Source organism: Erithacus rubecula (assembly GCF_903797595.1).
Source record: "Erithacus rubecula genome assembly, chromosome: 1".
Classification (NCBI taxonomy): domain Eukaryota; kingdom Metazoa; phylum Chordata; class Aves; order Passeriformes; family Muscicapidae; genus Erithacus; species Erithacus rubecula.
This window is the reverse complement of record NC_136658.1, coordinates 32,803,777-32,829,965: the sequence shown is the minus strand read 5'-3', so window position 1 is coordinate 32,829,965 and position 26,189 is coordinate 32,803,777. Positions and strand designations below refer to the sequence as shown.

General features: G+C 41.7%; 2 protein-coding genes across 2 annotated transcripts; one reads left to right on the top strand and one right to left on the bottom strand.

Moving 5' to 3' along the window:
* Positions 1-3,206: 3,206 nt before the first annotated feature.
* LOC306801154 (uncharacterized protein) lies at positions 3,207-4,944 on the bottom strand (the record flags this gene model as incomplete). Its single annotated transcript, XM_079303909.1, has 2 exons — positions 3,207-3,610; positions 3,834-4,944. One exon carries the CDS (start codon positions 4,942-4,944, stop codon positions 4,291-4,293), a length of 654 nt encoding a protein of 217 aa, XP_079160035.1. The 3' UTR covers positions 3,207-3,610; positions 3,834-4,290.
* PCF11 (PCF11 cleavage and polyadenylation factor subunit) lies at positions 4,768-25,610 on the top strand. The gene is given in 17 exon segments (XM_079303471.1): positions 4,768-5,200; positions 9,928-10,053; positions 12,025-12,213; positions 12,600-12,791; positions 13,590-13,904; positions 13,906-14,699; positions 14,959-15,148; positions 15,244-15,877; positions 15,965-17,442; positions 18,804-18,891; positions 19,613-19,732; positions 20,260-20,368; positions 21,455-21,638; positions 22,056-22,211; positions 23,253-23,345; positions 23,888-23,923; positions 24,503-25,610. Coding segments are annotated over 17 exon segments (5,103 nt in total). The 5' UTR covers positions 4,768-5,011; the 3' UTR covers positions 24,713-25,610.
* Positions 25,611-26,189: the final 579 nt, after the last annotated feature.

Sequence of the window (26,189 nt, the reverse complement as noted above, 5' to 3'; positions counted from 1 at the left end):
CAGGGAATCCTTTCCAGGCTAATTCCATGGTGTTTTGTGGCTGCATGCTCTATCAGTGAGAAAGCCAGCTGCCTCCTAGGTATCTGTACTGCATGAGGGATAGCTGGGGCAGTGTGGTGCCATGTGATAGGAGCAGGTTTAGTTAAACCAGTAGCCTTTCCCACTATCTTCCTGAAAAACAATTGACAGAGAGGCTTCCTGGGGTTGCCCTTCTCAAAAGAAAAAAGAAGAAAAAAGAAAAAAAGAAGAAGAAAAGAGAAGCAAAATGTATCCAAAATATAGTCTACTTTAGTAAACATGCCTTTAACTCTCTAGATAATATTCCAGCTAATTGCAGCTGCTTTCCTTGAAGCTGCCAGCCTGTTTGTAGGGAAGGCATGGAGAGCTCGCCGGCAAAAAAGTGAATTATTTATGTTCTTGCTGAAAGCATGAGTCTTGTCACTAGAGTCTTGCTTGATTGAATGGATCTGCAGAGACAGTTTCTGTAGCAACCCAGAACCTTGCCCAGCAAAATGTCACCCAGCTAACACAGAATGGTAATAAATATCTGTCTGGGCAGCTGAAGATGACACAGATGTGCCAGAGTAAAACATATCTGGCTTTTGAGTCCTCCAGTCTCCCAATACCCATCAAGATGTCATTTCAGAAGGTGAGCTGGTGGCATGTCCACTCAGGTACCAGTAACAATCTAGCTGTGACAACATGAGCTTCCCAAAGATTACACAAATCTTCCTGGGAAGGCAGAAAGTCTTTAGCACCAGGAATACAGGTAAAAAGGTGCTGGGGTCAGGCTTTTAGTGGTAGCCCACATGGTTAAAGTTAGTGTAAATAAAGATGTGCTTCACAAGACTTAATGTCACATCTTTGGGTGCTATGTCCGCATACCAAATACTGAGTTTGATAATACTCTCCAAAATATTTCAAAGATCTTTTTATTGCCATGGTATTTAGTATAGATAGACAAAGACAGGAATACGTGGATTCAAGAGTTTCTTTCCTATCTATCCTTAGTCTTTGATCTTGGCTCATTGCTGTTTGAGGTCTGTCTGCCTTCCTGGAAAGATGAACCCATCACAATGAAAATGTTAGATTACAAGATGCCAGGACTATCTTGCAGAGTTTTGAAAGGCAATACAGGTTGGTACATTTGTCTAGACATACTAAACATATTTTTCACTATTTCTGCATTTGAATTTTTCCTAATTATCAACCCAACAAATATTTTACTAAATATATCTATCATGTCTTAAGAATTTCTGAGGCTATGAAACCCAAAACATATCAGAAAAGTTACAACACTCAGAATTTTGTAAGTAAAGAAATGTGAGTTGATGGTTCCTTCATCATGCATCTCCAATTCAGCTGTATCACCAGAAACGTAAACTGCAATTTTTTGTGCTTCTACACATCTGCAATTCCAGCATTTCCTACATTTTGACCTTAGGAACAAAACTAGGCTCTCTGCATTCAGAACAACCCAGGTACTTAGCTCTAAACAGGAGATAATCCAGTTATAAAAAGCTTGTGGTTATTTGGACAGAGGTCACCAAGGTACAACTCTAAAGGTGAATAAAAGTGAGGGAAGCTGCCTGACACCTATGTAACCTGGACAAGGAGTAATCTGGCTGGCAGACAACAGGGAGTTGGTTTATATTTAAAAGTTTTGCTGATTTAGCAATAGCAGGATGTAACAACACTCACCAATCAATACAGCTTTGCCAACAAAAACCCACAGGTGTGGTTTCAACAGCAAAACACTCTTTGCAATTCTGGTATAAGCAAGATATAGTTATTAAAGCATTTTAAATTGGATCCTGTCTCTAGGAGAGTTTACCAGGTCTTCTGCTGCAGTTACATCAGCAAACTTTCTAGGCAAGGCTGTTCCAGAAATCAGCTGCTGGGGAGTGTGAGGCTGATGACAGCAGAGCTGCTTTGGGAGCTTGAGGAGAGTATAAAGCTTTGCACCCTCACCCTCTGGGAGGCCACTGAGAAACACAACCTGCTTCCTTAAGAGAATCTCAGCTGGAGAACAAAGGACTTCAAGGAGGGGAAATTTACATCTCATTAAACCAGTATTTAAAAATCGACACTGTTTCTATAGTGTCTGTGTTTTCCTCTTCCTGATATGTCAAAGAGGATGCATTTTCAATTAGGGTGTTTTTAGTTTTGTTTTGTTTTTTTCACTTTTCCGGAATGAAAAGCAGGAAGAACATTTCTGGATGCCTAGAAATCCTTCCCTCCCCCTAGGACCCAATCCTTGTATAGCTATAAAATAATTTAAAGGAATTTTATAAAACTTCTTAAGAAAATTCATCTCATAACATAAACACATAAACATAAGCATGACTATTGTCAATCATCAACAGATGTTTCGTCATGCAAGAAATTCTTGGAAGGTGTTTTATCTCAATATGTTTTCTTATGTAGCTCTATAATTTCACAGCTATCCAGCAAAACTTCCTTAATCATCAACTGCTGGTAATTCTCAAGTCATGTGTGCAATATGTGGATCTAGTTTAGAGGCTTTTTAGCGGGTTTTATGCCAGCAAAACCTATAGCTGCATCTATAAAAAACCCTTAAATGACCCAAATACCCAAACTTTATCTGACAGCTGTGTCAACTGTGGTAAGAAGCCGTGGGATACAGCTGCACCAGAGGCATTTCTAGGTGATGCTCTCAGCAAAGCAATGCTTTTGATAGGAGGTTTTGATAGGAAGACAAGTATGAAGCGTGCTTTTGTAGGCATAGAGAAACCCACACTCTGAGCACACTGCTGCTACACCATTCCTGTAATAATAAACATAAACAATAATTCCATAATAACGATCAACTTTTCATTAAAGAGCCTCAGGACAGACTCAACGGGTATTTTTCTCTTAAGCAGCTGTTTCAAAAATCACTTAGGGCATGGCGTGTTCCATGACTCATCAGCACACAGGGGCCTCACGATCAACTTCTCACCACCAACCTGGTGACCTTGCTGAGGCACCACTGGCTTCACATAACAAAAGACAAACTAATATTGCAGTAAAGCATGAGATCTGGGTGTACTCAGGAAGACTCTGCGTTCTGCAGAGCAAACTGCTTCTCCTCACGCCAGGCTCGGACCTTTCCCGATTAGTGAACACTTCTGAGAGTGCCTTGGACCACAACGGTATCCTCATCGAGGCTGGCTTTTCTCTGTTATTGGTTTTGCTCGGTAATTAATAGGAACGAGCATTCTAACTTACAAGCACGAACTTTGGAGGAGGAGCTAGATTTCCCCACCCCCACATTTTTCCCTTAGCAGCAGAACAGCGCGTTCTGTTTTTGCCAAATACACTGGGTATATATTATGGCTTGATTCCTGGTACATAATTAGTATTCTTCATAGACAGCGTGTCCTCAAACAGCTGGCTGATACTTACTCCGAGAAAAGGTCTTGCTATCCCAGCTTTGGTCAGCCAGGGACGGAAACTTCAGTTTTATTTTCTTATCGTGCGGTGACACACCGTGAAGGCAGAGTGGTGTGTTCAAAGTACAGTGTTTTGAGACTTACAGGAACAAACACGAACATGCAATTCCACAGGCAAGTAGAAGATGCCGTTGCATTTCCTGTTCTGTCCTTCTCTGTTTTTCATAAAGGGGATGCAAACATGAACACAGAAACTATATTTTTTTTTGGTCATATAAAACAACATGCAGCAGTTGTAAGAAATGTACCAGATTTACGTTTTTACTGTATTTCTGCTGTATTTGCAGGATATATGTGTATATGTATATATATAATTTGCACTTTAAACACGATCCCACACGGTGTGTTTTACGCAGTGTATTTTAATGAAGCACTCACCCCTTGCCTGGTTTCAAATGCCGACAGTTCTCCAGTTACCAAGGAATATGCAGTGTGGGGGGAAGGAATGGTTACACCTGAAAATGCTTTGCAAGCAACTTCACTTCCAAGGGACACCTCCGGGCAAATCTCATGACCGAGGAGAGGCAGGTTTTGTTACTTTTCCCTCGCTCCCCCTACTCCTAGCTCTCTCCCGCGGCTCCTGCTCTGTGCAGACCTGGGAACACTGGCCCGAGGTTAAAAGGGTGGCATGGGAGAACAGGGAGAGCAGCGGAGGTCACAGGATCGAGGGATTGTCAGGCTGGAAGGGCGCTCTGGAGACACCTCCACCCCCGCACCAAGGCACGGGCACTCAGAGCAGTGACACAGCGACGCGTCCAGCTGCGCTTGGAACCTCTCCAGACTGGGAGAGCCCACAGGCCTCCCAGGGCACACTCAAGGTAAAAAAAGTTTTTCCTCATGCTGAGGTGGAACGTCTCATGGTTGTATTTATGGCCACAGCTCCTGGTCCAGCCGTTTGCCCAACAGCAGGAACACCCAGCGCCGCTGGGAGCGGCCGCTCCCGCCGCTGCCGTGTGGGGGCAGCGGGCGCTGAGCCAATGGCGGGCGGGGCGGGCCCAGAGGAGGCGGGGCCGCCCTGAGCACCAATCAGCGCTCGGGACAGCGCGGGAAGGCGGGAGGAAGCGGTGGGGCGGGACGGGACGGGAGACGCGGCCAATGGCGAGTCGCGACGCGCGTGCGGGATCGGGACTTGGGCGCAGCAGCCCGTCAGCCGTGAGGAAGGGCGGTGCCAGCCAATCGGAGGCCGCTGTGGTGACCGACGAGCCAATGGCGAGCCGCGCGGGCGGAGCGCCAGCCAATCAGGGCGCGTCCGGCGAACAAAAGGGGCTCTCCAAGGAGCCGGCCCCTCTTCTGAGCACAATTTCACATGACGCAACGGCTGCGGGAAGCGGTTCGCGAGCCGTGCCCGCCGCCGCCATTTTGTGAGCGCGGAGACTGAGCCGGCGGCGGCCCGAGGAGCGGCGGCACCGGCAGCGCAGCCAGCGGGAGCCGCAGCGCGGAGGATGCGGTAGAGGAGCCCAGCGGCAGCGGCGGGGGGGCGGCATCGCATCGCTCGGCGGCGGGGGATCGCGGGGAGGGGGCTGTCGGTCGGTGGGTCGGGTCCTGGTCGGAGCAGCATGTCGGCCCCGGAGAGCAGCGCTGGCAGCAGCGAGGCCCGGGAGGACGCGTGCCGCGACTACCAGTCGTCGCTGGAGGACCTGACGTTCAACAGCAAGCCGCACATCAACATGCTGACCATCCTGGCCGAGGAGAACGTGCCCTTCGCCAAGGACATCGTCTCCCTGATCGAGGCGCAAATCGCCAAGGTTTTTATATTCCACCGACTACTACTCCTACCTATACTGCTGGGGGGACCGGCCGGGGCAGCGGGGTAGGGCGGCCTGGGGGCCCGCAGGACAGGGACAGGCGAGGGGGGAACCGAGCGGCGGAGGCGGTTCAGGGCGACACAGCAGAGCTGGAGGCGAGAGGGCCCGAGGGACGGGAAATGGGGCAAGAGAGAGGGGGAGAGGCTCGGGCGGGTGGGCATGGCTGGGCTGGGCGGTGAGGGGGCCTAGGAATTAGTGACGGGGGGGTGGTGTTGGTAGTGAGGGGGCGAACAGAGAGAGCAGGGTTTGGACGGAGCTGGGGGAGGGACGGGGGTGTAGGGGCCGGGGGTCGCCGTGGGGGAAACAGGCGCATGAGGGAAGCGTGTCAGCGCTGGGATCAGGGAGCAACGGGGCGAGGCGGCGGGCGGGGGCTCCTCCTTCCATCGCGAAGCTTAAGGGTGCTACTACTGCTTCTACTCCCCCCATCGCATAGGGAGCAGGGGACTCGCGGGAGGGGAGCAGCCCCCACACCACCCTGTCGGGAGTAGGGAAGGGTTTGGGACTCGGCCCAGGAAGAGCTGAGGGAGGAGGGCAGCGTGGCTCGTGCTGTGAGCCCCGCGTAAATAGCAAGCACAACATGGCGGCCCGGCAGTGACTGGGCACTGGGAGCTGCACTTCTCGCCCTTGGAGCCGGGCTTTCCCCCGACACGCAGCCTGGATTCGGTGTCCGAATCCGGTGACTACACCCTTGGATTTAGGTGATTCCTACAGTAGGTGGATAGTGCAGTCATTAGAGAGGACCTGAGTGGGGAGATGTTGTGGAGAGTTGGGTTTTTCTTGGGGGATAGTTTGAAAGGAAAATAAGGTCAAGTTTCCAGAGCTCAAAATTGTCCGCCACTAAAGGGCTAAGTATAGCGACCTTTACGTGTAAGTTAAAGCTGTTTCCCCAGTGCGGTCCGTGTGACGGATTAATTGAGGGGTGGGGGCTCCCTTATATCGTAAAAAAGTTTGTGGGTGAAAGGTGATCATCTCCTTCGGCTAGAGAAGTGTGTGTAGTGGTTATAGGGGTTGTTTTGCTCTGCCTCGTTAGAGAAAATTCTGTGGGCTTGGGATAGTGTGTTTGGATTTCAGGTGAACTGTGCCCCGAGTAGCACTAGTTTTGTGTGCGTATTTATTTTGGTTAGAGAAGTTTATCGTTTGAGGATGTGGTAGAAGAAATTCTCCCTGACTGCAGAAACTGCAGCAGCCTGTAGGATCCTAACATGGCGTCCGAAAGGCACATGATATAAAAAGGGAAAGAGGAGGCTCCCTTCGAGCCCAGCCCAGGCAGTTGCTGACATCAGTCAGGCACTGTACATGCATGGGGGTTTGCAGCACCTTTTCAGCGAGCATTTTAGAAGAAAAGGGTTCTTCTTTCAATTCCCCATCCCCCGTATTCGTGCCAGCCACCCCTCCCCCGTTGTTTCCCTTGCTCCCTCTGATCTCAGGTGTTAAAAGGCTTTTTCTTTGGCTTTAATCGTGGTTTATAATGGTGAGAATTGTACTGTCTAACGATGGGGATGGGAAACATCTTTTAAAATACCTAATCTATCTTTCTATCGATGCAGGATGTCTTTTTAGTGTGCCACAGACCACTTCTAGTTTTAAATGCTGCCAGTGGCTGAGTTTTGCCATTCCTTGGGGAGGTGACCTCATAAGCTAATAGCTCTCACCATTATATCTCCGAAAGGGCAGTAGATGTGTATAAAATGATTTGTGATGAATACCTGTGCTGTCATTTTTTTTTTCCATTTCTGGGTGATTTAGAACCTGCCCTGAAGTGTGGGGGTTTTTTAAAAGATGTCTTAAAACCTGTATCAATGGTTAGTTTTGCCTAGCTACTGTTTATGACTGTAGTTTATTCAAGGCAAGTTTTTAGTTGTTTCTGGGAAAGTGATCTCCTTTACTAAGCCACTTTTAAAAAGTGTTGCCTGGAGACAGTTTGTTTAGTGTAAAACTTGAGTGGTCTGCTTTACATTTTAATAAATGGTTCTGAAATGTGTGACTGGTATTATAAAATCTGTAAATAAAAAGTGTGAAATATGTACTTGTCTTTTTATTTACCATTGTATAGTGCAGAATTTGTTTCCAAGATCCATTTTGTATACAAAGTTGCTTTTTAATTTTTTTTTTTTACTATTTTTTTTTTCACAAGTTTGTGACTTGGGGTTCAATTGCCAGATATTATTTTAAACTTGAAATCTTTTAGGAAACTAATAAAAAAGAGCCACACATTTCCAACAATAGCTTTCCTACGTTATTTGAAGGAACAGTGGGAGTTTTGTAAAGAGGTCTTTAATATTCTGCTGATGAGCTCAGAGTTAGTGTTCTGCGTTCGTTGTGGTGATGATGCGGCGCCTCCCTGCCTTTTGGTTAGTGTCGTGTGGGTATCTTCCTTGCTTGGGGGTGTTGCAGAGACCTGACAACAAAATGCATTCCGGTGTGGGATTCCCTTTTGTGGTTATTGAAAAACGTGCTAGATAACTTGACATAATCAACACTTCCAGAAGAGAAGACTTAAATATTCCAGCCATATTTAAGTCCCGATCCTTCAAGTGTGACACCTGAATAGGTTGTGTTGGAAGCAGGGCACGCTGCTGGGCTGCTGATTGTGCTCCGTAGTGTGAAGTCAGCTTCCTTACCTAGACGAGGGTGTTTCCTGTATGATTGCTGTAACAGTCTGATGCATGATGAAAGTGACGGTTAAACTTAATTCGGTGCTTTTGCTACTCATGGTTCCCCAGCGTCCCAAACTTCCAGCTTAGCGGAGTGCAGTGGGCTACTTTCCTGCATTGCTGAAATGGAAGAAGTTAGCTCAGGGAGTAGCTCTTGGGCATAGGTACTTCGGAGACAGCTCTTTGTGTCCCTAACACAGCTGACTAAAAGTCAGAAATGGTGGTACGCTGTCATTTTGCTACAAAGAAAGACACACAGAACAGGAGTGTTATTAAGGTGCCATTGTGCAGACTGCTTCGAAGAAGAAGCCAGTATTGCACAGACATTTTAAATAGTGGCAGATCCATGATGTTTATGTCTGAGACTTAAGCAATGCTTTCTTCCTAACACTTGTACATTAAGTTGTTTACATTTCAGTATCACGTCACAGTGTGAGATTGGCTTCTGATGTGCTGTAGTTAGTTTTAGCTAACTTAGATTTTTTTTTTTTTGTCTTTTTATGTACAGAATGCATCACTGGCCTGTTTATACTTTTTTTTCCAATATATTTGAAGGCAGTGACGCCCTTCTCTACCCTCCCACCCCCAACTAACAAGGAGTTCTATCCTCTTCAATAATAAGTTTCAGGTCATGGTAAATTAGTACCCTTCTAAGGGTGAGGAAGCACTCTGATTGCCCATGTAAAAATACTGTTGAGTGGGTGCCCTTCTGTGAACCACCTTAAAGGGGAATAAATTTAATTTTAAATGGTGAAGCAGTAGCACTTCACACACTTACCTGGATAATGGGTCTGCAAAGTAAGGTGTCATTAATTAATCTATTAGCCTATTCTGTTTTAAATGAGCAGTGAGTGAAGTTACTCTGCTCTTGTCCAAATGGTGAATTAACTTAAAAGTATTACAAGTGGGTGCTCTTCCAAGGGTTTCGTGGTCAACGCACCCTGCTCATGTTGTCTTTCATGTCCTCTTCAGCAAGTCTGTGTACTTGGTGATTTTTTTGGAACTTTGCTGTGCCTTCTGCTTTCTGAAAGCCACTGGCAAGCATTAAAATCCCTTTTATTGGTCCAGTACTGCTTTCTGTAAATTGGAAGTTGCTGTGGCGGTCCAGGGTCACCACACTTTTATCGCACAAACTTGGTGTGAGTTTTGAAAAAGGATTTTTAAAAACCCCAGCCAAAACCAACCAAACAACATAAAAAGCCTCCTGTAGCAAAGCTGTGTCCAGAGTTTGAAGACAACCTTCTATGGAAATGGTGGTTGCAGTTCCTGAAATTGTGCTTTTACCCATTTGACCAGATGATTGAGTTTTAACTGGATTTTGAACTCTGTTGTGACTGTTTTTGCATGCACTCTGGAAATGAGAACCGTCACCATCTGCAAGTGCCAAGAGAGAATGGGACTCTGCTATATCCAGTTGGATTACAGTGAAATAATTGCAACCTATTCTACATGTAATTTATGAAAGACTGTGATGATCAACATATAATTTACAGCTACAGAAGTTCACTGACTTGGGCTATTTGCCAGAAGTCTAATTTGTCTTTTGTGAAATCCAGAAAATTCCATCCAGGAGGTTTAATTTATAAAAGATTTTTTGGAGTTCCTTGGAGTGCTGACGATGGTTTCCTGCTAAGTTATTTCCTCAAGGGAAAGGTTACACTCGGTACACTAGTGGCAATATGGTCTCGTGGGCTTCTTTTTTCCTCTTATTTTTCCCCCTTTTTCAAAAGCTTTGACACACAAACAAGATAACCTAAGGTGTTCCTTTCTTTTTTTTTTTTTTAATTTTTTTTTTTGGTGATAGACCCACTGCATTATCCTTTGAACTGAGTGTCCATTTTTCAGATTAAGTTTTTCTATAGAAAAAAAAAATCCCAAGCCAAATCCCTTGATATTTATAGTCGCAACCAGAAAGAGAGGTCTGTATTTCTGGGATTGGTAATCCCTTTATTTGAAAAGGTTAAAGTATGTTTTTCTTGTACTAAACTTCTCAGTTTCTTCTTATTACTCCAGGCTCCTGCATCAGAGAAGCTACCCGTTATGTACCTAATGGATTCCATTGTCAAGAATGTGGGAAGAGAGTATCTCACTGCATTTACTAAAAACCTAGTTGCAACATTTATTTGTGTATTTGAAAAGGTATATACACTTTCAGAAAAGTATTCTAAGCAAAATTTGTTCCTGGTAAAATAAGTATGTGCTTTGAAGGTTTGGGTTTTCTTGTGTGGTTAACAATACAAATTGATTGGTTTTTATAAATCTCAGTATCTATACTGGAAAAGGTTATTCCTTCTGCTGTCAAGCATGCAAGTTAGCTGAAAGATGTAAAGTCTTAATCCAGGTGTGTAAACATCAGTAGCTTTCCTGTCCAGGCAAGATTTTACTAACAGTGTTTTGATTATTGATGGCTTAGCTGGATGGACTTTTGTAATTTATAGACGAATTAATTACAAATCATTGGTTTATTTTTAAGATAGTTCATATGCTAAGAATAGACTGAGATTTGGTTTCTTGTGAATTTCTTAAAGCCTCATTCTCCTGTAGTTAGGTTTGTCTGATTTACATAATTCACATTGTGCAGAATGAATGCTTAAACTCAAGAATGAGTAGCACTGACACCTGGTTCTCTCTTGGTGGTCTGTCAGCTGAAAAAAATGCTTTGACTATATGGGGGAAAGATACTAAAATGTGTGACTGTATTATAAATAAGTAGTTTATTACATTCAGCATTGAAAGCTGGTGCCATATCTTTTAATTCTGGCTCTAAATCGTGAAGCCCAGTGAAGTAATTGTGTGCGCTCAGTGAGAAAAGCATATCCAAGGCCAGGTTTTGAAAGGTTGGACTTGAATGGGTTTAAGTTGGATCAGAAAAGAAGGATTAATTTCTGTTTCCTGTGTTGTGTGTTTGAAGAAAGTGGCATTTCATAAGAACGAGATGAATTAAGCTTTTGCATATTTATCATTACATATCAGTGAAGATCTGAAATCCCAGAGTACTTTATGTATGGTTTTCAGATGTAAAGTGCATGATGAAGTAAGGAGTAGATTGTTGCCATGACTGTAGAAGATGTAAACTCCTGTGTATAGAGCAGATATAGATAGATTTAGTTGGTTTAGTTTTGTTTTATCAGTAAATAGCCACGAAGGTATCTTTAGAACTGTTTGCTCAGTTGTTCTGCACATTTTTGTGCCTCGCATGGAAAATTGTATAGAGGCATCATTCCCCAATTACTAAGTATGAATTATTTGCATTGAAGCTCCTGCTCTTACCAAAAAGAGCCTCCAGACTTTCCAGAATATTCTGTGTCTAGGTGTAACATCTGAAAATGGCAGCAAAAACCATCTGCATGGGCAATACTTAATGACTGAATTGGAATTTTGAAATTGGGACAGCTTCTTGTATTTTTTCCTCGAATGGTTTTTATTTACTGGTTAATTGGCCCATTCAAGTTCTGAGAACTAAATTTTGCTTAATTGTAAAATTCTCATTTAGCTTCCATGAGAGTTGTTTGTAAAGAGATCAGAGGGGTCTGGTCCTACCAGTACATTTAATCTGTGCCTCATGCGTAGATAGGTCTGAAATAATAATTGACTTCATTTTAGCCACTTGTTTTACTGCATTTGCTGGGAAAAAAAATTCCTTCAGTGGCTAAACAGCTGAGCAAAACACCTTTTTTTCTGTTCAGGGCTTGTTTTTTCTTGATTTGTTTGTCATTATTATACTCCAGCACAAACACTTGAATAATGTACTGTCTCAGAGGCTGTTGCCTTTCAATACTTTTGTTACTGTATTTTTTTCCACAGAAATTGGGCCAGTAAAATGAGAATTTTGCTAATGGAAAAGTTGAAAGAAAATTCTCAGACCATGGTAATACACAATAAAATCTTCAGATGGCCTTGAAACAACAGTTCCACATTTGAGCTTCTGTTACTGATCCTGTTGATACAGTTGTGTTGTCTGCACTGCCTTAAAATTTTGTGTAGCAAGTTCAGTATGTTGAAATGACAAGGTAGAAATAGGAAATGAATGACATTTTAAATTCTACAGAAAAGTTTAAGAAATTGTTCTATATTAACTTAACAAGCCATAGAATTGTTTTATTGTTTTAGGTGGATGAAAATACTAGGAAAAGTTTATTTAAATTACGCTCCACATGGGATGATATTTTTCCTTTGAAGAAACTATATGCACTTGATGTCAGAGTCAACTCATTAGATCCTGCCTGGCCAATTAAACCTCTGCCCCCAAATGTGAATACTTCTAGCATCCATGTGAATCCTAAGTTTTTAAATAAATCGGTAAGTTTTTCTGCCTTCTGTAAGAACAGATGGTAATGTGTATAGTTTTCATTGTTTGTATGCTGCTTTTTGACAATTTAGAATATTAAGAATGAAGTATCTGGCCTTTGTAAACAGGTAAGAGAAATTTACAAATTCCGAATATTGGAAGGGTTTGGTTCTTTGATTTACAAATTGTATTGTAGGTTTTGGAACATTGAGGAATTTATATTAAATTCCCTACACCTGTCAAAGCAGGCAAATCATAGTGGGGCAAAAAAATTGCAGTGTATAACTGCTGTATGTGCTAATTTGGATTAGATACTGGATTGATAACACTGAAAGGAAATTGATTTAGTTGGTTGCATTAGGATTTTAATTGTAACTTTCCTTTATTTTGTCTTTAGCCAGAGGAATCTAATGTACCTACCTCTGCTGTCACTTCTGGTGCCTCTACTCCTCCAGCTGTTCCTGAAATACAAAAGAATTTGACACAGGAGCAACTGATAAGGCAGCAATTGCTTGCAAAGCAAAAGCAGTTGTTAGAACTTCAGCAAAAAAAACTAGAGCTGGAGCTGGAACAGACTAAAGCACAGTTGGTGAGTAGGATAGTTGATAAAACTTTAGTACCTGGGGGGGGGGGGGTCTCTTTTGGAGAATGCTTGGCTGTACTGGTAAGTACAGTACATTGGTTTTTTTCCTCATGTTAGGCAAGTGTAGCTATTTTAGGACTAGTAGAGTAATACAGGGTCATCTGGCATTCCTGCACAGTTTTTGTTACCTTGAAACCCTAAGTATTACACTTAAATATATTGTAAAAAAAAAAAAAAAAGAAGTGAAAATCTTGTGGTTTGGTTTTAAGTATTCAAACTGACACCTCATTGTGATCTTCATCTTTCACTTCTTGCAACTGACAGTGAGCTGGGCTATTTCAAATTTGTTTGTTCCTAAGGAACAAGGGAGCCTGATTGTTTGTAAACAAAGTCAGTTTCTTGGTCGGCAGTAGTTGGAAGTCTTCCTGTGTTGGCAGTTCACAGTACAAAACAAAGCATCTTTAAACTGAAGTGTGAAAATAGGGTACTTGGCAGCTGAGTTGCCTAGAGCATGTAGAATATATAGGAAAGCTAGCCCTGTAATTGGAATGTGTGCCAAAGTTAGATATTTCACAATATTTACTTTATATACTGATCTTGCTTTGTATTTGAATTTGATTTGTAATGGTACTGCATTGTTTTAGTGCTTGTAGTTAACAATTAGTGGGTTAATTTTAGTTAAATGGCTAAAACTCATAATTTTCAAGATATGGCTGTTACAATTTTGGTTTTGAGACAGAATATGAGCACCTCTGGATAGGAGTTGTGGCATACAGATTAACGCTGGATTTTCTCCAATTTCAGGCTGTATCTCTTAGTGTTCAGCAGGGATCATCTAGTATAGCTTCAGTTCCAGCACCTTCCAAGCAGCGCATGTCTCCCACACCTCACATGACAGTAAAACCACCTCATCAGACTGCTGTGCCATCTGAAAAAAACAAACCATCCCCAAGTCCTCCACTTCATGATCTCAAAATTGTGAACAGGGATCCTCGGCTTAATAGAATGGGTCAGCATTCTTCTCATACTAAAGATCAGTCTCATAGGAAAGAATTTTCACCGAGTGTGACCGGTCAGTCTGAGACCAAGGGAAACAAAACAGCACAGGCTGAAAAAACAGAACTCAACAAAGTCAGAAAAATCAAAAGCAAGTGAAAAAACACAGAAGAAAGAACTTGAACAGTCCAAAGCAAAATCTAAATCGCCATCCCCTTTGAAAAATAAGCTGCCCGATACTAAAGACAGTAAAAGCCAGGAATCTGAAAGCAGTAAGGTTTCTGACATCAGTAAGCGTGATCCAAGACTGAAAAGACATCTTCAAGATAAGTCAGAGGGGAAGGAAGAGGAGGTCAAAGAAAAGAGGAGAAGTACAGAGAAGAAGGAAAAAGAGGAGCATAAGACATGTGAACACAGAGTGGTGGGGAGCAGAAATAAAGTGATTAACGGTGCTGTTCAGAAACAAGACACGACTACAGAGGAGTCAGAAAAGCAGAGTGGAAAACAAGGAAGATCAAGTAGTAGGAAACGGTCACGATCACGGTCTCCTAAGGCAAGATCACCTTCTACACATTCTCCAAAAAGACGAGAGAGGAGATCACCTAAAAGAAGACTTCGGAGTTTATCTCCTACTTCATCAACTCCTAAAATTGGAAAAATACGTCAGATAGGCCCTAAGCAATCTCATGTTGAAGAAGGCACACAAGCAGCAAGAGATGAAAGAAATTCTAATAAGAGAAGTGTTAAACAAGAGGTGCGTGATCCAAGGAGATTGAAAAAAGCCCAAGAAGAAAGACCCCAAGAGACAGCCACCCAGCATTCTGCAAAAGCTTCTCCAGATCCAAAGGAGAATGCAGAAAACTGGCAGGGATCCAAATCAGGCAAGAGGTGGAAATCTGGTTGGGAAGAAAGTAAAAAGTAAGTTACTATCTTTTAAACGACTTCTATGTGAAGTCAGTGGAAATTCTCCAGTTGGCTTCTATATAGTTGACTTTGGGAGGCAGTGTTCACATTGTTAAAACTGATGGGTTTAACTTGTTTCTGCTAGTGAAATACAGAGATGATGCATATTAAATTCTGAGATGATACTGATGCTTTGCCATGATCAATTCTAGTGGGAACCATTATGTCCTGAATAACGAAGTCATTTATATTTTACATCTGTTCTTGTTTTCAGCTCACAGCAGAATGATGAACACCAAGCACTTGTTAAATCCCCACACCAAAGACATCGGGAAAACTGGCCTGCTGGTAAAGGAATTCTGTCACCCCGAGCACCAAAGCAGCAGCACCGGTTGAGTGTGGATGCCAATTTACAGATTCCCAAAGAATTGACATCTGCAAGTAAAAGAGAATTGCTTAAGAAGGTAATACTAATAAATCTGTCTTCATAGAAATAGCCCAGGTATAGGTTTTTTTCTTTCTTTTTTTGAATCTAAATTCACATTACTTCACATTACAGGCTAATGACCGCTTAACGTCTGGTGAAATAACACAAGATGAATTTCTCGTGGTAGCTCATCAGATCCGACAGCTGTTCCAGTATCAGGAAGGAAAGCACAGATGTAATGTCTGGGATAGCCCTACAGAGGAAAAATGTGGTTTGAAAAAGAAACCTCTTCTATCGGATGCAGAATTAACATACTATGAACATAAAGCTAAACTAAAAAGGACACAAGTTCAGCACTCATTGTCGAGGCTTGATCTGTTGGATCCTGATGATATTTTGGATTATCATATACCTGATGCATTGCTTTCTGGAATAGAATGCGAGCAGGCGAAAGCCAAGCGGGGGGTGCAGTTTGACAGAAAAGAACCCTTTGCAGAAAGATCAAGGAGACACTCTCCTGTAAGTGGCACTACAAGGCCTTTTCCTGAAAACCTGTCACCGCTTGAGAGTCGACGAAGACTTGAAGACCAGCGTGCTAGTAAAGGAGCAAGAGGTTCTGATCCTTACGACAGCTGGGGAGAATCGGATGAATTTAGAGATGCTCTCAGACAGCAGGGGAAAAGTACAGCAGAGTTTCAGAAAATAGATGGAGATGCACTCTGTAGGTTTGATAATCGTGACGAAAGACAGCTTCTTGGGCAAGCTGGTATGTGATTTTACTTTTATTTTATATCTGTTAAGTAATTGACAATGTATTAGAGAGTGGTTATGTGATTTGTTGTTTTTTTTTCAGGTGTTCGAGAGGAACCAAGGTCGCCATTCAGTGAGCGTTTCAAAAGAGCTAGATATGAAGATCCAGAGAAAGCACCATTTCCGGAAAGTCCAGGATCAAGATTTGGAGGTGTTGAAGCAAAGCAGAGAATAAGTGCACTGATGGAAGACAGACCTCTGTTTGATGGCTCACCTAGACCGACTGCTGCAAGAGTTGGGGTCGATGGACAAGGAAGTCCTTTTGTTGATGGTCCTGCTGGTGGTTCAAGTTCCAGAATTGATGGGCCAGCTGGACAGGCTGCTCTGAGATTTGAGGGGCCTTTGGTGGGGACAGGTGCATCTCAATTTGATGGACCACTGGCAGGAGCAGGGGGAGCTGGAGCCCTAAGATTTGAGGGGCCACCGGGGCAGCTGGCAGGGGCCCTGAGATTTGAAGGGCCCCCAGGCCAAGTCGGTGGAGGAGGTCCGCTGCGATTTGAGGGACCTCTTGGGCCTCTGCGGTTTGAGGGGCCTGCAGGGCAGCCTGTGGGTGGTGCTAGATTTGAAGGTCCAGGGGTTGGCCTCAGGTTTGAGGGTCCCCATGGTCAGCCTTCAGGTGGTCTCAGGTTTGAGGGACCTCATGGTCAACCTATGGGGCCTCGGGGTCAACCAGGGGGTGGTCTCAGGTTTGAGGGACCCCATGGTCAGCCCTTGGGGCCTCATGGTCAACCAGGGGGTGGCCTCAGGTTTGAGGGGCCACATCTACAGCCATTGGGGCCCCATGGGCAACTTGGAGGTGGCCTTAGATTTGAGGGGCCACATGGTCAGCCCATGGGGCCACATGGACCATCAGGTGGTGGGCTCAGGTTTGAGGGGCCGCATGGACCATCAGGTGGTGGGCTGAGACTGGAAGGACCACGTGGTCAGCCGGGTCTAGGTCCTAGATTGATTGATGGACCAGTACACCAGGGAGCTGGTGGACTTAGATTTGATGGTCCTCTGGGTCGGGCTGGTCCGAGGTTTGATGGCTGTCATGGAGCTGGGTTTGATGGACAGCCTGGACAGCTGTCTCTCCTGCAAAGATTTGATGGAATTCATGGACAGCCTGGTCCAAGGTTGGCACCTGGCCAACAGGCACAAGCAAGATTTGAAACAGCCATACCTCAAAGATTTGATGGACCTCACCAGCCAGCCTCTAGGTTTGACTTGCCCCTTGGCCTTCAGGGTGCACGTTTTGAAAATGTAGCTAACCATCCTGCCTCAAGACTAGAAATGTCACCATATGGACAAGGTGGTCCGTTTGTTGAACATCCTGGCCAGGGCTACAATGGACCAGCTCATGGAATGCAGTTCCAGAGACCTGATATGTTTGATGGTTCACCCGGACCAAATTTCAATGGGCCAGCTGGCCCAGGAGCACAGGGCTTCCCACTGAGAGCAGCTGGACATTACTTTGAAGAAAAAGGTCTCCAGGGTCCTCAGTATGGAAATTTCAGTAATATGCCAATGGGAGGTAATCAGGTAAGAGCTGATTGCATCAAATACTTTGCTTGCAGAAGTGTTCTTGTTACAGAATTAGAAGGATTTCTTCCTGTAAAAATTGAATATTTTTCTGAAGAGTTGGAGGCTGAGTCAGTTTCAAACTAAAAAAGTTCCTAGATAATTAAAGGAGATACATTGCTGTGTTTCGAGAATCCTTTTCTATCTATTAGTCAAAATAGTGGATCTTTCCAATCACTTCATATATCAGAATATGTCTTTGAAATCATTATTTGTGGCATTAGAACAAAACTAGGTATTTGGAAGCCTTTGGTATTTACATTAAATTTCAACAAAGGTGAATTCTATATAATCATGAGAGATAAATGTAAGTGCAATATACCTGATTTATTTTTCTAAGAGGTGTGAAGTTAGGCTGGACCAAAATAATAATTGTCTTTTTGCAGCCAGTTTTAAAGAGATGCCCATAACTTGGGGGAATTAAGAAAGATAGGGCCATTGTTCAACTTTCTTGGTCAACTGCATTGTTGTCTTTTAAAATTCTCTTGGCACCATCTTGCTTTGTCAGTTCAGTTGTCTTTGGTGATGCCTCTTGGAAATGCTCTCTTAAAAGAGGAGGAAATTATACTTTACAGTGGTGAAACTGATGTAATTTCTTGCATTAGATTAGAGATTTTAAAAAGGGCTTTTTTTTTTTTTTTTTTTTTTTTTGGCGATAAAAAGTGAATGTGAAGAGTTAACTGATTTTACAGAAGCAGGTAATGTGTCCTGCAGATCTGGTATGGGATGAAACTTTAAACAGTGTATAAATCCAGAAAGCAGCCAGTTAGGAAAAAACCCAAAACATTTTTATTACAAGTATGTTTTGAAGTTTGCTTTTCTGCCTACAGCTTACTGTAGCTGATGTGTTGAAGTCTTGCTCTCAAGACGTGTGTCAGTAGTGAATGCTGCAGTTCGTGATAAAAGTTAATTGTGGCATTTATTGATAGACATTTATGGGTTCCTTGAATTTCTTGAGGAGCTCTGTTTTGGTGAACATGAGCAATTTAAAGGAACTCCTGTGTTTGGAAAATGTGATTTTTAAGTAGAAGGAAAGGTATTGTGGTGGGGTTTTGTTTGTTTGCTCCTTTTTTTTTTTTTTTTTTTTTTAAATATTAGGCAAAATGAGGATGTGTTTTGAATTTTCCTGGTGGAAAATGAAAATGGGGCATCATATAGTTGTTTGGGGTCCTTTTCAATCCCAGACTGACACGGTTCATTCCTGGAACGAGTTCAGTATATGTGAAATTATTGAAAAACATCTGAAGTTAATAATAAAATGTGAAAAGTAAGTTTATAATGGCATTATTGTACAAAGAATACTCAAATGTTTACTTTCACAGGTTTCTCTTATGTCTGCTCAACCAGGACCTTATGGCCAAGGTCAGCAGTATTTGCCAAATCCTGGAAGTTTTGTCCAGAACCCTGCAGGTGTGTAACAATAGAATTCCTTTTATTTCTTTGGATTGTTTGTTCAGTGGTGGCCACAAAAATGACCTTTTTCAATGTCCTGATTTACTGGGTCTATGTGGATTAAGGGAAGCCTCATCAGTGAGGTTGGTGGCTGTAGATGTGGTGTCTCTAGGACCTTCATCTCAAACACTGGAGGCTGTTGTTAATTTTCATTAGTCATATGGTTTGGGTATAAAGTTGTGCTGAAAAAAACCCCAAAAAAACAAAAACAAAAAGTTTAGATCTGTTTTTCTGGAAGGCATCAGTCTGTGGGTCTAGATTGCTGTGCTGGGGTTTGCAAACATTTCCAGTGTATAAGTGGTTAGTAGTGAAAAACTTCAAAGACATCATAACAGGTTGAACTGGGTGATGAAGTAGATTTGGTGAAATACCTAAGTATGAATCCAGGACAATGCTGCAGGAACCAGTGTCCAGCAGAGATCTGTGTGTGAGCAGTCAGCTTAGATGGCAGTTCAGAATACATTAGGAAGGAAGGGAAAATCTTGTTACAAAGATTCCCTGTTGCAAGGGAGAAAATTAGCCAAACACTAGATAAAGCAGAGAGTTGGTAAATAATTTGTAACAAAAAATTAAAGAAATTGGAGGCAACAGGAAAATTGTGTTGTGAGATACAGATAAAAGTGAAGTTGATTTCTGATCCTAACCATTTGCTTCCTTGAATGTCTGTTTTCTTCCCCAGGAGCTCTTTCCCATTCATATCCTGATAACCATCTTGGACAGGTTGATGTGAATGAATTGTTTGCTAAACTGCTGAAAACAGGGATCCTCAAATTGTCTAAAACTGATTCCACTTCAGCACGTATGTAGATTTATTATGTTCTAACTATCTAGTTTATCCACAGCTCAGGAGTAAATCTGAGTATACAACCTTTTGTGAACTCCTGTATGGTTTTTTTAAACTGTACTCTGGTTTTGGGAAGGAATTAGTGCATGTGATTGAGTAGATTCTTAGTATCTTGTTTAACTTACACTATAGCTATCCAGAGTAGTCAGTTTTGTCTTTGATGCTCTGCTACATAACTTGTTCTTGATTATAATCAGGGTATTTTCATCTTCTGAAATATTTCTGTATCTGTGAAGATTGAATTTTAATGCCAAAAACTGAAGTGAAATACTGTTTTTCTCAGTTGAAATTCTGGCTTATTTTCTTTTATGCCTTTTTTTTTAATGGTGTCAGAAGATGATTGCTGTAGCTGTTACACACCTGTGTTTGACCATAGTCAGATTGCATTAATAATGTTTTAAAAACAAACTTTATAGGAGCACATAATTTCTTTCTGATGATGTGCTGAAATTTTGATAAAATAATATCTTCATGGTTTCTAGAAGCAAATGAAACATCGACCCAGCCGACTGCTGAAGAAGAAGATGATGATCAGAATGAAGACCAAAATGTTCCAGACCTCACTAACTTCATAGTTGAAGAACTTAGACAGTGCGTATGGTAGAATGGGCTTACAGTAGGAATAACAATGTGGCAGTAGCTAGATAGTTCATCCAAGACAGTTAAAAGTTTTTAAAAGATTATTTGTCACTTTGTGATTCAGAGGAGGCTAAACCTGCATTGTTTGATGTCAGCCTCATTGAAGTTGAGAAAGGAAAAAGATGGAAAATGAACATGGGAAAACTTAGCTTTACACAAGGTGTGCGTTGTTACTTAAGAACTCAAGTTGTGATAGGCAGTGACGCCCAGGCCTGGGCTGCTTCCAAAGCTGTGTGACAAGGAGTTCAGGAGAGGTGATTCTCCCCCTTTGCTCTCGTGAGACCCCACCTGCAGAGCTGCTCTGGGGCCCAACACTAGGGGGACACAGACCTGTTGGGATTGAGTCCAGAGGAGGCCGTAAAGATGAACAAAAGGCTGGAGCACCTCTGCTAGGGAGACAGGCTGAGAGTTGGGGTGGTTCAGTCTGGAGAGGAGAGGGCTTCAGGGAGGTCTTTCTGTAGCCTTCCAGTACCCAAAGGGGGACTACAAGAGGCTGTGTAGTGATAGGAAAAGGGCAAATGGCCTTATGCTGAAGAACAGATTTACTGTAGATAATAGGAAGAAATTCTTAACTGAGAGGGTGGTGAGGCACTGGAATAGGTTGCCCAGAGAAGCTGTGGAGGTCCCATCCTTGTAAGTGTTGAAAGTCAGATTGGACGGGGCCCTGAGCAACCTGGTGGAAGGTGTCCCTGCCCATGGCAGGGGAGTTGGAACTAGATGTAGCTTATGAAGCTGGGGAAAATGAAGGCACTACTATTTGTGCCTTATTAGGTGAGAAAAGCTAGTAGGAATGAGACACAACACTAACATGTTTGTCATGAATCATTAATAAGAGCCTGTTGTTTTTTGAATGTTTAGGTTGATTTTACTGAAAATCAGGATGAAATGTAGTCATATTGTGTGCTTTTAACTTGGAGCAGATTCATGCTTTTCCCCTACTACTGTAGGCAAATGAAGCAATTTACTGAGAAACTTCATACTATCTTATTTTAAATAAGTGTTAAGATTTTTTTTTTTTTTAAATCTCTTTTTTTTTAGGCGTTATGATAGTGTTATAAATCGACTGTACACTGGAATTCAGTGTTACTCCTGTGGAATGCGATTCACTACTTCACAGACAGATGTTTATGCAGATCATTTAGATTGGCATTATCGCCAGAACCGGACAGAAAAAGATGTTAGCAGAAAAATCACACACAGGAGATGGTACTACAGTTTAACAGTAAGTAATGCAGTATTTGTGTGGGTAAATTACAGGCTGAATTCCGTGTTCTACTCCTGCGTGTGCTGTAGGATTGCAGCTGGAATTTGCATCGTCACAGGAGTTGGCTGTGATAAACAGTGATGTCTTAGATACTTCAAGTAGTCCACAAATGCCTGTTAGAATACAAAAGGCAATTGTGTGATGAACAGTAAACAGTTCAAAGCTGCTTGCTGCACTGTTTTCTTTCCACTCAGAATGGAATTTGAAGGATAGTGATATTTTTTGTAAAAAGAGTTTTCGAAATGTTTGTAGCATTGTGAGAAAGAGTACACTGTGCTAATGCTACACATGGGAAATACTTTCAGTTTTAACAAAATGAGATTTATTAAATACAATACTTTGGGATGTCTGAGTGAGAATAAAAACTTTCCTTAGGACTGGATTGAATTTGAAGAAATAGCAGATCTAGAGGAGCGTGCTAAGAGCCAGTTCTTTGAAAAAGCTCATGAAGAGGTTGTATTGAAGACGCAGGAAGCTGCGAAAGAGAAGGAGTTTCAGAGTGTCCCAGCTGGACCAGCTGGAGCAGTTGAGGTAAGTTTCACCTTGCTACATAACAAGAATCTGTTTATCAGCCCAGATAGCAAGAAGCTAGTCTTCTAAAGGCTTGTACTGTGTTATTGTTACTGAATGTAGACTGGAATATTGTACTTGGGCCTTGGTGCATAGGTCATGTATTTGTGTATATAATGGTTGCTTCCTAGGGGCAGGAGTAGTATAAACCATCTGTAGTTAAAAAAAATCTACACCCATTGGATTCTGTGGTTTTAGAAAAATTGAAACAGGCAAGGTCTGTTAATTTGCTGAATGTTGATGTAAATAGAGTAAGCAATTTGTCCTTTGATAGTTTTGTCATTCAAATCAGGGTTTACTGGTTTTTGGTACTTTCAAACACAATTCTTTTTTGGTAGCAGGCATTAGAAGAAAGAAACACCACAATTTGAAAGTAACCAGTACAGCTGTATTTTGGTAGATGAATTGGTGCAATAATCAGATACAAATGTTGTTAGAATTACAACTTAGTTTTACATGCTAAGTCTCTGAGAAACTAGCTATGAAACCAGAAAGGCCTTTTTTTCTTTTAATTTTAAAAGTGAGCTTTTGTGCTTTGTTCTCTGGGTTGATCATTTTTCCCAGAAGTACTAAAGTGTTAGTACTCCATCTAAAAGTTCTGCCTTGTTTTACTTGGACTTGTAATTGCAGGTTAAGGAGAAAGAATTAAGATAATGGCATAAATAAAACTAGCTAAATCACTGTAATGAGTTGTCTTACATGACAGTAAGACAGCATTACACTGTTAAAAAATGCTTTGCAAACTTAGTAGTTAAAGGGGCAAAGCTTACCTTTCTCAAGTGACAAAGAGTATTCAGGGGCAGAGGGTGATCCTTTCTCTGTCTGCAAACCATACTCAATTTTTAATTAAGTTCTGCTAATTTTTAAAGTGTGGAGGAAGGATCATGTTCTAGGCTTAATATACTTAATTTAAAATAACCTTACTTGACTCCTGCTTGAATTTCATGTGTTCAGCAAATTGCAATAACACCATTTGTCTCTGTTATTCTATTACCTTTTCAGAGCTGTGAAATTTGCCAAGAACAATTTGAACAGTATTGGGATGAGGAAGAGGAAGAGTGGCACCTCAAGAATGCTATCAGGGTGGATGAAAAGGTAATCTGATCTTATTTACATGTGATACTAATTTATAGTAAAAACCCTGCAGAGTTACAGGAAAATAAACCCCAGGTGGAGGTGGCAAGTGTTCTTTTTCTTCTGAAGGATTCCTGTTGTAGTTTTCCTGGCTTCCAAATACATAAATATCTCTAGCTTTGCAAGTGCCTGAAATCCTGGTGTCATTGGTATGGGCTCACTAGCCATCCCCTACACTGAAGTGCTCAAAGCAAAACAGATCTCTCTGTGTATGGGTGTAGGTATGGGTTCAGTTTTTTCTGCATGCAGCTGTGCACAGATAATTCCCAACACTCACCAGGTTTCTGTAATTCCCAGCTTTCTGTATGGTAACGTTTCCTAAATATACACCACAAAATCTTGTCGCAGGTATAGTTGACACCATGCTTAGCCTGCTTAGACTGGTTTCTCTAGATGAGTTATGTGATAATGTGTAATAGACACTGTTCAGTTCATTATCAGTGATCCTGCTGTAATTTTTTTTTTTTGCATAATTAAATGTGTGACTTTTTTTTTATTTTCAGATTTACCATCCATCTTGTTACGAAGATTACCAGAATGTAAGTGGATCCTTCATATTTTTGGAAGCATTTTGCTTTCAGTTTGTTTGCTTGATCTCCACTTGCAGGGAGCAGAATGTGCTGCGGATTTCTCTTGCCTAAGAGTTGGAGGCCTTGGGCTTGGCAAGTTTGTAATAGCTGAGATGCATTTCTGGTTGTGATGTATCATGACAGCTTGTGAACCGTAAAGCAAAGCCATGGTTTGATGGATTTATTGTGGAGTAACGTGTGTAATCTTAGGAATTTTTAACAGTGGAGTAGATGGGCATTAGTGTGTGTGACATTTTTATTTTTAATGCTTTGGGAGTTACAATTGTCCTGAGAGCGAATGGCAGGAAACAGCTCAAGGTGATGTGTTAAGTATTTCATCATTGCTTGGTGATAACTTTTTAAATGAATTGGAAAAAAGTAATGCTATTAAAAAACTAATTTTTTTTTTCTTAAAAGTTTGATGAAGTAGTTTGGATTTTGAGTGCCCAACCATCAACATAACTTGCATTTTGAAAACAGGCAAAAAGAATAAGAGGCTAAAAATGGTTATTTTAGTGTGCTAATGCTACACTGACTTTCACTTTGCAGACATCATCATTTGATTGCACACCGTCTCCCAGCAAGACTCCTTCAGAAAATCCACTAAATATAATGTTGGACATTGTTAAACAAGAAGCAGAAGAGTCCTGTGACTCACCTAAAATCAAAGAAGAACCTGATGACACCCCTCCTGCCTGTGCAGAAGAAAACACACCTGCATCTACAGAAATCAAAACAGAACCTGAGGAGTCTGTCTAAATAAACTGTGGTATGATTTTTTTTTCTTTTTTTTTTACAGAAGAGCTGCTGTGTTAATTCTGGAAGGCAAATACTTTTTATATGAATAAAAATGTCCAACTGAGGCAGGGCCTCAACTACTGTTTGGTTAATAAATACATTTTTGTATTTGAAATTTCTTACTGCCTGCACAGTTTCAGGTGTCATTGTGTGAAAGTTCTGTAGATGCGTGCAAATTTAATGGTATATGTAAAAATGTAAAATTTTCACTTGTCAAAATGTAAATTATAAATAAAAGATATTTTTGCTATATATGGAGTGTAATGTTTATGCACACCATCAAATAAAGACAGTGTTTCTGTACTTTTTTCAGTTTAAAATTAATTAAAATTAATTTTTGCTTAATAAGATTCAGAAAAACGAAAGCAGGTCTCTTCCTTCAGTTATCCCATAGGTGGGTTATCAAGGGAAGGAGCTTCTCAAACAGGCCTAGATTCCTTGCCTTTTTAAAGTTATTTGAAAAAACTTACATATCCAGATGTTTAAAAAAACATTTACAACAACAAAATAATAAATCCACAAAAAAACTCAAAAAAAGTTCTAGGTAGAAGGGGAAAATTTAACAAACCAACTGGAGTGCTTGATTGTGGTGAACACAAGTGCCAACAAAAAAATTAACAAACCAGGATGCCTGGTAGTTAAGACATTTTTAATGATTCTTTTTTTTTTTTCATTAGTCAAACACAAGTTTAATAAAGCTGAATTTTCTTTACATTACAGGGGGGAATGAATGTAAGAATGCTCATTTAAAACATGGTTGACATTTTCTTTTTTGTTGCTTATGACTGGACTTAGATGGTAAACCAGATATCCTGAGATGTTAATATTTCTTAAATGTATAAATAAAACTAAGAATATATTTGAGCGTGAGTCTCTTCCTTTCAATGGTCGGTCTGTGTGGCTGGTGCGTTTGTGGGATTGGAAATAAAGTTGTGTGTTTCAGCATGCATTTGATGTTTTATTCACTCTGCTAGTTACAGTGTGTATTTTTAACTTGCTGGGAGCAAGACAAGCACTAAAACTCAGCAATGTCACAGTCAGTGCGTTACTCTTGCAGTGGGAATACTTGGGAGTCAGAATTTCTCCTTGGTGTGTGAGTAGAAATAATCTGCAGTGCAGGGGATGTTTGGCTGCAAAAACTTCTTCCCATGTTGACACCCAGGCTTTATGCAGTTTTTAAGATGGGAGTAGTACTTTGATTGTTCTACTAAGGTTGGAGCTGTGTTGTAAGGTTGCCCTGTTCTGGATATCAGAAGTGCTGTTAAATTAGAGTCGGTCCAGAGGAACAACATTCCAATAGGTGAGGGTGGTGTCAGTGCATAGAGTGGTGTGAGCAGCTGCTGGCTGTGTTGTGGGGCGCCACTCCTGCGTTAGTTACTGCAGCCGCTTCCTGGAGCAGGGATGCAGCCTGGCCCAAACACGATGCTTTGTGTCCTGG